Genomic DNA, 12,502 nt, shown 5'->3' with positions numbered 1-12,502 from the left:
TAATTTCAAACAAAAATGATTTGCAAGGGAAACTCTATGATGGTAGAGAAAAATAATAATTTTATTAGATAGTGTTCATCCTGGAATTCTGCAGTACGATTTATTTTGTGATGTTGATGTCACTTATTTATTTTTCTGAAGAAAAATATTATTTGGGATTCAAACTATGATGTTATGATTTGGTTTTAAGTCTAGTTTTCAACATAAAATATTTCAAGAAGAAATTCTTTGAGAATTGAAAGAAACAATTTTTTATTGAGAGGTGCTCAATCTGATTTTCTACTGAGAAAATTGCATTGTGACCTAAATGTTACTGAAACGAAGACTCACTATATGATATGATTTAGAGATGGAATTGAGCATTATTTTATATTTTTGAGTCTGTTTCAATACTCAAAAGGATTCGAAGATAAACTTTTCATGAGTTGATATATGTTATATCTTTATCATGGGATGCTCATGTTCTATGCTGCAGTAAATTAAAAGATGTGGCATGTTAAGGTACATCCTTGAATTCCCAATTATAAAGATCTTTAAGACTCATTTTAAAAGGTTTTATAATGTGTCATGAGTATGATTTATTATAATACAACTTCATAAAGATGTACTACAAAGTTGATAAGATAAGACACTCTATGTGAAGAGTATTCGATATGAAAATAGTAGAAAGAAGAAGAAACACAATACTTATAAAAGCATCTTGGTTTCTTCGAAATGAAGGGATATATATAAAGAGACTTGGTGGAAGCATAAAAACGCTAAAGATCAGTGGGAGAATCGAAATTGTGATATTTGAAATAATGGGATGAAGAAGAGATTTTCTTCACGGTGTAAGACATGAGAATCTAAGTACCGAAGAGATGGAAACTTTGTAACATATGAAACCAATGACCAATATATTCTCCAACAGTTGCATGCACTTCTAAGATTACAAAAGCTTGTCAAACAAGTAAAAACAATGAATCAAGAAAGCCCAAGTACCACACTGCGTGGTTTTGAGGTATGAAATCTATCTCACATTGCATGGTATGGTCAAATAGGGAAAGATGATTCAATAACTTTGTTTAATATGCTTTGGTTATATTTCTACTAATTGTTTTATGAATATGTATGGAGTATATGAACATTAAGTAATAAATACTAACAAATTTGAAAGAGCCGGTTTTGAATACCTTGTATTTTCTTATGCTTGAGTATGAACTACTTAAGGTAGTGATACACATAGAGATGTGATTTGATCAAGGGCTTTGAGTCCTAAGGATAAAACATGAGAGATGTGTGTGGCTCATTCAAATATGTGAGCACAAAGGGAGAGTTCTGATGGAACTCGGTCTTAGTGACCATCCTCTCCATAATGTCTATAATATGATGTGTTGCATGTGATGATGATCTCTTGATAAATTATATATAACTGCCAAAAAGAGAGTATTTTGTCAAGGCTTTAATAGATATTATTTAGTCATGCTTTATTTTGGATAAAATTATAAGATATCTAGTGTGATTGAACCATTGTGGTTCATTAAGGTTTTTGCATATTGTGAAAGCAACGAGTATTGAATTATATATTGCATGAGACTTGATATGCTACCTCATGATATATGCATAAGAATGTTGAGAATGTATATGTTGTATGTGCAATAATTGAGTGGGAGCTACTATAGTCCCACTTTTTTTTTTAAAGTCTTGGATATTCAGATATACAAGTGCAAGCTATCTCATAAATCCAGATGATGTGACGTCTACATCTGGATATGTGTTCATACTTGGAGGGGGTATAGTTTCTTGGAAATCAAAGAAACAAGATGCGACAAAATTGTCCACCATGAAGGCAGAGTACGCGGCATGCTATTTGGTGATCGAAGAGGCCGTATGGATTAAGAAATTTCTTAATTGACTTGACTTTCACCTCGTGCGTTGTGATGCAGTAAAATTTTTTTGCGACAGCATAGTGACGATATGCATGTCAAAGGAGCCACGATTCCATAAGAACTCCAAGCATATAAAACCATGTTTTGATCACCTGAGGAATGAGGGGAGATTGAGAAAGATCGAGATCCAGATACACTAAACATTCCAGTGGAAGCACCTGCTAGTATTTGACATGCCAAATAGAACAACAGACTATAATGTTGTTCACCCATGAAGCTCAAATGTTTGGTGCTGATTGTATGGCTACAAAAAGAAGCAGCTTATTTGAAGAACTCTTTTGAGCCCATGAGCATACGACCCCATGCGATGAGGGTATGTGATGGTCTTTTACGACAACAGGTCCATGCATCACGATACGATGTGAAAGATGATCTACGGTCATTTTTAGAATGAGATCTGAGCAGCAAAGAGAAAAATGTGTTGTCTCTATAAATCCCTTTTGTGAAAGGATTGATGACGAAAGTCATGATTAATGTATTGAGAGAATAAGTAAAAATGCTTGAGAGAGATTGTAATTGGGAGAGAGAAAGATGGGAATGAGAGAAAGTAAGAAAGAGAGAATGTAAGGCCTTCAAAAGCCAAGTGGGAGATGTTGGGTTTATGTGGTTTTAAAAGGACACTCGGTCGGTTTGATAAAGCAAGTGTGGTCTGTAGTCCACAGTTGATTGTGGAGTGCCCCATGATTGTTGATTCCTAAACCATATGGATCATTTTTCCATCAAATTAATTTAATTGTGTTTGTTTTATGATGAAAAGTATTTTAAGATTATTATTTGAATTTTTATGAACCCCTGGATATTTTATTTATAACTTTTAGATTTATAAAATTAAAGATATTGATTTTACAATTGTTTAAATATTCAAATAATATTCTAAATTTTTTTTATTAAATATATAAAAATATCATGGGGGCCCATTGTGCACATGGGTCCGCTATATTTTTAGAAGGTGGGGCCCATGAGTGCCTCCCTTGGGTGGCACGCCCCACCCTTATTCTCTTTCTTATGTTTTGGTGATATGTCATGTGGCCATATGGTTGGAAGATATTAACTAAATATTGACTTGATATATCTTCGAAAGATTTTGTGGAAATATTGAGTATACTTGTGCTATTTTATGATATGCACAATATTTTGATTATATTTAATTTATTTAATTTCTATTGATAAGAAAATGGTTTAGGAAAGGGGGATAATGGTTCATGTACCTTCCATAATGTTGATGACTCATCTATGGAATGGATGACTCAGATCTCTTACCTCACAAGTCACCCTTGATCGACGGTCTATGTTCACTCTCACAAGAAGAGGCAAGCCAAAGAAAACCCTAAGAAGCTTTAATCTTATTCAAAGCCTATAAAAAGGGATTGTCTCTACCAAAAAATCTATACACCTTATTTTTCTCTCAAACTAGGTTGCTAAGAGAATGCACTTAGTGTTTGAATTTGTGATCAAAAGGATTCATGTTCCATTGGTGTGGCTTGGCCGAAATTTGCTTTTTCGGTTTGAGATTGAAGCTAGACCGTTGATCTTGCGCCATCGGATGGCGGTGACTCGGTCTGAGGTGTAATAAGCCCGGTTGAGATAATCTTCCTTTTGTTTCTTGCAATCTTATCTTTTATTCTTAGGCATAGTGCATAGTTGTTTTCATGACATCAAGTTGTTAAGATCTTGATTTTATTGTTATGTTGATTTTATTTTGAAATGTATCTTATTATAATAGAGACCACATATAAGTGATCTTTGGCCAAAAGAAAGGGTTGAAAAAAAAAAAAAATGTATTCTCCGATAAAATATCACATAGGTCTTTCTTTCATTATTCTCATGCTAACTCCACCTTCTCAACTCTCTCCACTTTGAGTTCTGAAGTCATCCCACCTTCATACATGCTTAGCATTTGACCTTACCTATCACCAAGATTAGGAGTGGCAAAAATTTGAGGCCAGGTTTTTGACATGGACTTGATCTCTAATGTCCAAACTTTGGACCCATACTTGGACCTGTTAGGTCTTGAGTCTAGTCTTATCTATTGTCACCCTATGCCCTTGCGCTTCGTTTTTTCTTTCTTTAACATTTACAGTATTGTACAACATTTATGAATACCCATATTCCTTATTGTTTTATGTAATAACTGGAAATTTCTAAGAAACAAACGTATTGACAACATTTATAAATACCTACATAACATATACCCATATTATTCGGATCTGGGTCCGGCTGGACCCAAACCCGAATAGTATTTGGGTCCAAGTTTTGAATCCGGACCCAACGTTTTGGGTCCAAAATTTGGACCCATACCCAGACCCAAAGTCGGGTCTACTCGTCGGGTCTCAGGCGTGATCAGGTCCATTGCCACCCCTAAACAAGATCCCTCACACAACCCATTTCCATAAGCCTTGACTACCATATTTTCCAAATACTTGGGGACCCATCTCACCCCGCTTCAAGATTGAGATCGACCCAATCTTATTTCTCTTTTGATTTTTCATATGGTCTGATGTATTAAACTATTATACTTTAAAAATGGGAATGGATTCTGTTAGCCCATGGGCTGATAGCTACAGTGTCAGTCAACGGTCAATATCTAATATGGGTCGTTCTGACGGCCACAACCTTATTTCATATTTGAATTTTAATTCAAATCACTTGAAATTTTTTACATTTATTCTTCTTATCAAGGCACACCTAATAAAAATATTAAAAAATAATTTGTAAAATATAAATTGACCTTTGAAAATTTGTGGAGGTATTTTGATCAATTTATATTGTACAAATTATTTTTTTATATATTTATTAGATTCACTTATTCTTTGTAGAATAGACATTCAAAATTTAAAGTGATTTAGATTTTTAGAAAAAAATAAAAATTTAAACACGAAATGAGGTTGTGAACATTGAATTGAACCCATATTCAATCTGAGTCGTTGGCTGACACTGTAGCTATCAGCCCTGAGTTGACATGATCATTTCCCTTTAAAAATAAATGCTCTGTATAGGACATTCTGCTGTTTCTAATATTAGCCCTGAGCTGACATGATCATTTCCCTTTAAAAATAAATGCTCTGTATAGGACATTCTGCTGTTTCTAATATTGGACAGCCCAATAAATAGTCGTTGTGACATTTGGGCCATCGAGATGCCTCAAAAACCACAAAAATAAAAAATACAGTATGATGTTAGCAATATCCAACCAGTGGCCAACTTAAAATAAAAAATCAAAAATAAAAAGATAAGAGTTAATTGTAAAATTGAAGAGCATGAATGGACCAAAACCTAATTCTGAAAAGACCTATGGTTTGTAAGTAAATTTTCATAATAAGTAAAATCCAATGTAGGAAAAAAAGGCGATTTTTCTAAAAACCGATCAACTTATCGAAAACCGGCTAGTATCCTCTCGGTTTTATTTTTTCTAAGCGTCTCTCCCCCGTTCTCTCTCCCTCCCTCTCTTATGATAGTCTTTCATTTTCTTTCCTTCTCTTTTCTCCCATTCTCTCTCCCTCTCTCTCTTTCAAGGGCAATACGGCACCCTCCCCCTGTCTCTCCCATGGGCAATAGGGCACCTACCCTTCTCTCTCTAGGGCAATAAGGCCCTTGGCTCTCTCTCCCTAGAGAGGGAGCAGAAGTTAAAAGAGAGATAGAAAGAGAACAATAGGGATTATGCTCTATGTGTTTCTACTTTTTGCTCTAAAATAGTATGGTTCATATAAACCACATTTACTTTCCACAATAGTTACTTGGTTAGCATTTTTCCCGTGGGAAAGGTTTTTATTCTTCCCCTATAGTTCTATCTTCCTCCTACCATCCAGCTGTCCAATTTTAATAAAAAAAAGCTAATTACCGTTTGATTTTAGATTTGACGTTTCAAAGTATTTTATTTTTAGTTTTTTTTTTTACAAATTATATGAATATGAAATTCGGTACGTGCCATCTTTTCATTAGGACGCATCTATAAAAAATATTAAAAATAATTTTTCGATAAAATATAATGACCAAAATATGTTTTGAATCTTTTAGGGGTATTTTGATCATTTATTTTATTAAAATTTTTTTTTTATATTTTTCACTAGTGCGAGTTTAATAGAGAAATGGGCATCCAAAATTTGGTGTCAAAATAGTTTATAAAAAAAATTAAAAATAAAATACTGTAGAGACTATTGTGATTGAAACATTCTTAGCCCTCCATTCAAAATGAACGGTTGGATAAAGGGAGGATACAACTTCTATGATGTAGAAAAAACATATAAAGCTTGCCCTTCTCCCTTTTGCCTAAGTTTAACTTCAAAGTTGTAACATCACATATTCTTACATCATCCTGCTTCATACATGAGTCACCCAATTACATCTTACACCATAATGAGGGCCTCATTTTTTTTAAATCTCGACTCTTAACCTAACTTTTTTTTTCTTTCTCTCTGTATTTCTTTTATTTTTTCAGTAATTTTATTTTTTTCAAGATAATTGTAGGTAATAACAAAATATAAATAAAATCTATATTTTTTATTTTTTTTTTATTTTCTTTTGGGTTTTTTTTACCCATTTTAAAAAAAAGATTTACTTGACCGTCTTGGACGAGTTAACCGGCCCGGTTCTAAATTACTCGGAAATGGCCCATGAGAGGTTGACCGAGCCAATTTGATTTTTCCTACAAAGGTCTCAACTTTAAACTTTAAAAATCCAAATCGACCCGGCCTTGGGGGGCCCGATTCGGATTCTCTCTCAGGGTCCAACGACTACCTAGTCCAACAGGAGTATAAAAAAAGAACAAACTGGAGGTAATTCCGAGGATTTTGTTCCCTGAATTGTCCACCTGTTGATTTGGATTGGACTCAACCATGGCGACTTTTGAATCACTATTGGAACTTTTTCTTTTCTTCAATCTATCCGCCTCTCTCCCTGTCTGCCTTTCTCTCTCTATCAGAAATCTCCCAAGTGAGGTTCCCGGTAGTATGAAATATGGGGACAGGGTGTTTTCTCTCGTCCTGCTCCTGGATTTTAAATGCGAAGGCAAGGGATGTATTAACTCGGTACCAATCCCCCTTACATTGTGATTCTCACAATTATACTCACACATGTAGGAAAAATTTGCGGGTCAAACTTAGAACCGGCTGAGTTAACCGGAACCGGGCACTGGCCTAGCCCGATTTTCATCAGTTTCGGATTGTATCCGGGGGTTGGAGCCAATGTTCGCAAAATCAAATCGGAATGGTTAGCCGGATATAGGCCCAGAAGCGGTTTAGCGGGCCTAATTGGTAAACCGGCTGATTCAATCACTCTAATCGGGCAAGTCCCCGGCCGTCAAAAAAATGTTAAACAAATTTTAAAAATTCAAAAAAAAAAATCTACTAAAATATGGAAAACATATAAAGAATGATTAAAACAAAACACATTCAAATGAAGTTTAAAATTAATGGAAAAAATGGATTTTAACTAATCTATTTGTACTTAGGGGTATTTTTAAAATTTTATGAAAAAGATGTAAAAATATAAAAGTGAGCATTAATGACCAAAATTTTTAATAATCTTTACCATAATGTAAAGAATATTAAAAAAATGCATTACAATTCAAATTCATTATTTTCTGGGAATTTATATATATTTTTTTGAATTATTTATAAAATACTAGTTGATTACCAAAACCGCCCAAAACTTGGCCGTTCCGATCTAACCGAGCGGTTAAAGGTTAGATCATCTAGTTTTGAGAACATTGGCTGGACCTAGTATTCGTAAAATCGAACCATAACGGTTAACCGGATATTGGCCCATAAGTGGTTTAACCGGTAAACCGGTCAATTCAACCACTCTAATTGGGCAAGTCCCGGGTGGTCAAAAAAATGTTGAAAAAAAAAAAAAAAGATACAATTTTTTTATTAAGATAAAAAAGATATATAAAGAATTATTAAAACAAAACATATTCAAATGAAGTTGAAAATTAATGAAAAAAACATAGATTTTAGCGAATCGATTTGTGTCTAAGGGTATTTTAAATTATTTTTTTAAATGATGAAAAAATATAAAAGTGAGTATTAATGATTAATTTTTTTTTTAATCTGTACCATTATGTAAATAATATTAAAAAATACATTACAAATCAAATTCTTTAGTTTTGAAAATTTATATACATGTTTTTGAAATTTTATTTTTTAAATAACGGTTGATCACCGAAACCGCCCAAGATCGGAACCAAGCCCGTTCCGTTCTAACAACTGCACGGTTGCTGTTAGATCACCGGATTTTGTGAACACTAGTTGGACCTCATACAGGACCAATCCATAACCTATTGGTTTTTATTTTGAACCGGCTGGGTTAGACCCAAACTGGGCGGTTCTTTTCTTGGGGCCGGCCAATTTTCTAAATATCTATTTCTCTCACGTTCTCTCTCCCTTCTTTCTCTCTCGTTCTCTCTCTCATTTTCTCTCTCTCAATCGCAACAGGGACCTGCCGTTCTTTCGCTCTCTACAGCAAGCCCTTGGAATTCTCTCTCCCTCTCTCTCTCTAGAGAGGGTGAAGGAGAAGTGACAGAAAAAGAGGGAGGTCTCTCTCCAACTACCTCTCCCTCTCTCTCTCTGGCTTGCTCTATTACTTTTTTTTTCTTTATATTAAAATAGTATGGACCGCATTTATATTTTACATTGTTTGTGTTAAGCCTCACTTTTTTCCAAAATCTCAAACTCTCAACCCCACTAGTGGGTCGAGTCCACCACCGCCTCTCCTTTCTCTGTGGTTCTGAGTTAATCGAAACAGGCCGGCCCCTTGAGCTGCCAGGTCCGATATTTGGGAACTCAATTCCTGCCGTGAAAGTTGTTATCGATGAGAGAAAGAGTGAGTTCCGTACTTTGAAAACCAGGGATTCCCAGTTCCATGACATTCTCACTGCACTTGTCAAACCAATCCAATGTGTTGTACCTGTGCTCGCACCTACTTATATCCCACCCTACCCTACCCTACCCTATTCTTCCCTTCCAAAATGCCAATGCCAATGCCTTACCCGTCAAAAACCTACTCAAAACACAACCAATACTCCGTTTGATATCAAATAAATCCCCACCAATCTGTTACGACTTCCCCCGTCCCTCCCTTTTTCTATCTCATAAATAAGCACGCACGCACGCGCGCACGCACGCACGCGCGCACGCACGCAACCCACATAATATCTTCCATTTCCCCTCTCTCTCTATCGCCCCTTGTGTTCTTTCTGTAACATACATGTTTCTCTAAAAATCACTTGCAAACACTCTCTCTCCACATAAAAACCCACCAACCCCCTTTCCTTGTATTTTCCCCCTCTCTCTCCCATTCTTTCTGTAATATCTACAAAAATCTCTCAGATTCTATGCATTCATTCTGCAACATCTTTCTTTAAAAAGCTCTCAAATTCTCTTTCTTGCAAGCCCGCTCTGGATTCTTTATGCAACATCTTTCAATAAAAAGCTCTCAAATTCTCTTTCTTGCAAGCCCGCTCTGGATTCTTTATGCAACATCTTTCAATAAAAAGCTCTCAAATTCTCTTTCTTGCAAGCCCGCTCTGGATTCTTTATGCAACATCTTTCAATAAAAAGCTCTCAAATCCTCTTTCTTGCAAGCCCGCTCTGGATTCTTTATGCAACATCTTTCAATAAAAAGCTCTCAAATCCTCTTTCTTGCAAGCCCTCTCTCTTTCCCTGCATTCTTTCTATAGAAATCGCTCTGTCCTCCTCATACAACTTCTGCACCAAGCTCACTACCTCTTGTTCTTGCAAATCTTTTCTGAACCATTTCTACCGCTAATCGATACCTCTTTTCCTCAACAAAGTCCACCCTCAATCTTCCATCTCTCTCTCACTGCTCCAAAATATTTTTCCAACAACCTCTCAAACTCCGGTTCTTCTCTCTCTCTCTCTTTCTAAATCGAATTCTTGAGTTCTTGACTCCCTGATCTTTTTCACCTCGCCGGTAAAACCATTCCAGGGTCGGAAAATGAAGTTTCCGGCTATTCTCCTCCCCCTCTTGCTCTTCTTCTTGTGTTTCTGGAGATCGGAATCCCAGACACCGTTCCTAGACGGCGGCGGTGCATGGGAGGTCCTCCAACAAAGCATTGGCATCTCGGCCATGCACATGCAGCTCATGCCCAACGACAAGGTCGTCATGTTCGACCGTACGGACTTCGGCTCCTCAAATATATCCCTCCCTTCTGGACAATGCCGAACCGATCCCCACCAGGAAGCGCTAACGCACGATTGCTCTGCCCACTCGGTCGAATACACCATCGCCACCAATTCCATACGCCCACTCACCATCCAGACCGACACGTGGTGCAGCTCCGGCTCGTTGGATCGAAACGGGCAGTTGATCCAGACCGGTGGTTTCCGTGATGGCGATCGCGTTGTCCGTACGATCTCATCTTGCGACGCCTGCGATTGGACGGAGTATCCCGAGAATCTGGCCGTCCGGCGCTGGTATGCGACGGACTTGATCCTGCCAGATGGCCGCATCATCATCGTTGGTGGCCGCAGGCAGTATAATTACGAATTCTACCCTCAACAAAACCCGAATCTCTTCGAGTTAGGGTTTTTAAGAGAGACGAGCGACCAGGACGAGAACAACCTTTACCCTTTTCTCCACCTCTTACCCGATGGTACCCTCTTCATCTTCACAAATACCAGGGCCGTCCTCTTCGACTACAATGGTAACCGGGTGCTGCGAGAGTTACCGGCTATTCCCGGTGGCGAGCCCCGAAACTACCCCAGCTCGGGCTCGTCCGTGCTCCTCCCCCTCACCTTAACCGGTGAAGCCGGTCAAGAAACCGACCCGGAGATTTTACTTTGTGGTGGGGCCCCATTCGGCTCTTTCGACAAGGCCGTGCAGGGCGAGTTTCTAGAAGCTTCTAGCACGTGCGGGAGAATAAGGCCGATGGACCCTCAGGCCCAGTGGGCCATGGAGACGATGCCCATGGGGCGTGTCATGGGCGATATGCTCCTCCTCCCTAACGGCGAGGTCCTCATAATTAACGGCGCTGGTAACGGTACGGCTGGCTGGGAATTCGGGAGAAACCCTGTGAAAACGCCCGTTATTTACAGTCCGTCATTACCGTTAGGCCAGCGTTTCCAAGTTCTGAACCCTTCTTCCACACCCAGGCTTTATCACTCTACGGCCACCGTTATTCCAGACGGCCGTGTTCTGGTAGGAGGAAGCAATCCACACACTCTCTACCAATTCTATAACCAGGAGTTTCCGACCGATCTCAGCCTCGAGGCTTTTTTGCCGCCTTATCTCTCTATGCAGCACCTAACGAGGAGGCCGAGGATCGTTTCTTCGTATACACAGCCCTTGAGCTATGCACAACCCACAGAGGTGATGTATTTTCTGGCTGACCCGTTACCGATGGGTGAGATAACGGTCAGGCTTCTGGCCCCGTCTTTTACGACGCATTCTTTTGGGATGAACCAGAGGCTTCTGACACTTAAAGTAGCGGGTGAGGTGGTGCAACTTTCGTTATTTACGTATAGGGTCACTGTGCTGGCCCCTCCAAACCCGAACATTGCTCCACCCGGGTATTATATGATGTTTGTTGTGCACTCTGGTGTTCCAAGCGCTGGTGTTTGGGTTCAGATGCAGTAGCCTCGATTCTTGCTTTTCTTAATTCAAGGGAGATAACTCATAGTGTGTATGCTTTAGGAAATTGTACACCACCTTCTTAATTCAAGGGGGATGAGTATTAAGTGTACACCACCTCGTAGTGCGTATGCTTTAGGAAAATGTACACCACCTATTCTTTGTTCTTTATTTTTCTACTGTATTGTTGATATAAGGGTGTCGAGGTTTCCATGGCCTAGATCTCTCAGCTGTATTTTGTGGGTCTCCTCTTTTTTTTTCTCTCCTTTTTTTATTTTTGCATTTTGTGATTGAGCAGCTATCATTTGTAGAACGCAATATATGATGGATGGGGAAAAAGTTGTTAATTTTTTTTTTAGTTTTCTCCCTTTGCTTTCCTTCTTCTCTTCTTAATATTTATATATTCGCAAGAGGAGGCTATAGTTGATTGTGAAATTAAGCGATTCCCCCAAACAAAAGCTATGATCATGCGACTAATGAAGTATACCATTAGTTAGTTTATGAGTTGGTGGTCGAGCACCACTACAACAAATTACTTTGACATGCTTTGCTTACCTTGCAATTAAATAACCGACGCTAGTGCACTAGCCCGGCCCGGGTTCTTACTAGGTCACAAACGGTGTAGGAACTAGGCCGGTCAACTGGTCATGGGTCGGTTCTGAATTACTCAAGCCCGTTAACTGGTCTGAGCCTAGCAAGTTTTTTTTTTTAAAAAAAAAAAGGTCAAAAAACCCAAAAATAAATATAAAAATTTAAAAAAATGTATTATTTACATTTTGTTATTACCTACCATTATCTTGGAAAAAAAGAAATGAAGAAGTGATGGCCTACTGAGACCCACTAGTGGGGTTGAGAGTTAGAACTTTGGGAATAAGTGAGACCCTCTTGGGGCAAGGTGTGATCGGGTGAGTCAACGTGTGAGGTAGGATGATCGTACAAATATGTGATGTTCTCCCATTGAACTTAGGCAAATAGGAGAACCGTTA

The 12,502-nt window shown here is 38.1% G+C and overlaps 1 protein-coding gene across 1 annotated transcript; it reads left to right on the top strand.

Annotated features, from left to right (window-relative positions):
• The first annotated feature begins 8,888 nt into the window (after positions 1-8,888).
• On the top strand, positions 8,889-11,874 carry LOC18424209 (aldehyde oxidase GLOX). The gene has a single exon (XM_006828800.3). The coding sequence runs from the start codon at positions 9,882-9,884 to the stop codon at positions 11,520-11,522; it is 1,641 nt and encodes a 546-aa protein (XP_006828863.1). The 5' UTR covers positions 8,889-9,881; the 3' UTR covers positions 11,523-11,874.
• The last annotated feature ends 628 nt before the right edge of the window (positions 11,875-12,502 follow it).

The sequence above is a fragment of the Amborella trichopoda genome, chromosome 9 (genome assembly GCF_054954075.1).
Source record: "Amborella trichopoda isolate Santa Cruz 75 chromosome 9, AtrichopodaSantaCruz75HAP2 v2.0, whole genome shotgun sequence".
NCBI classification, from domain to species: domain Eukaryota; kingdom Viridiplantae; phylum Streptophyta; class Magnoliopsida; order Amborellales; family Amborellaceae; genus Amborella; species Amborella trichopoda.
This window is presented reverse-complemented; position numbering and strand designations above follow the sequence as displayed.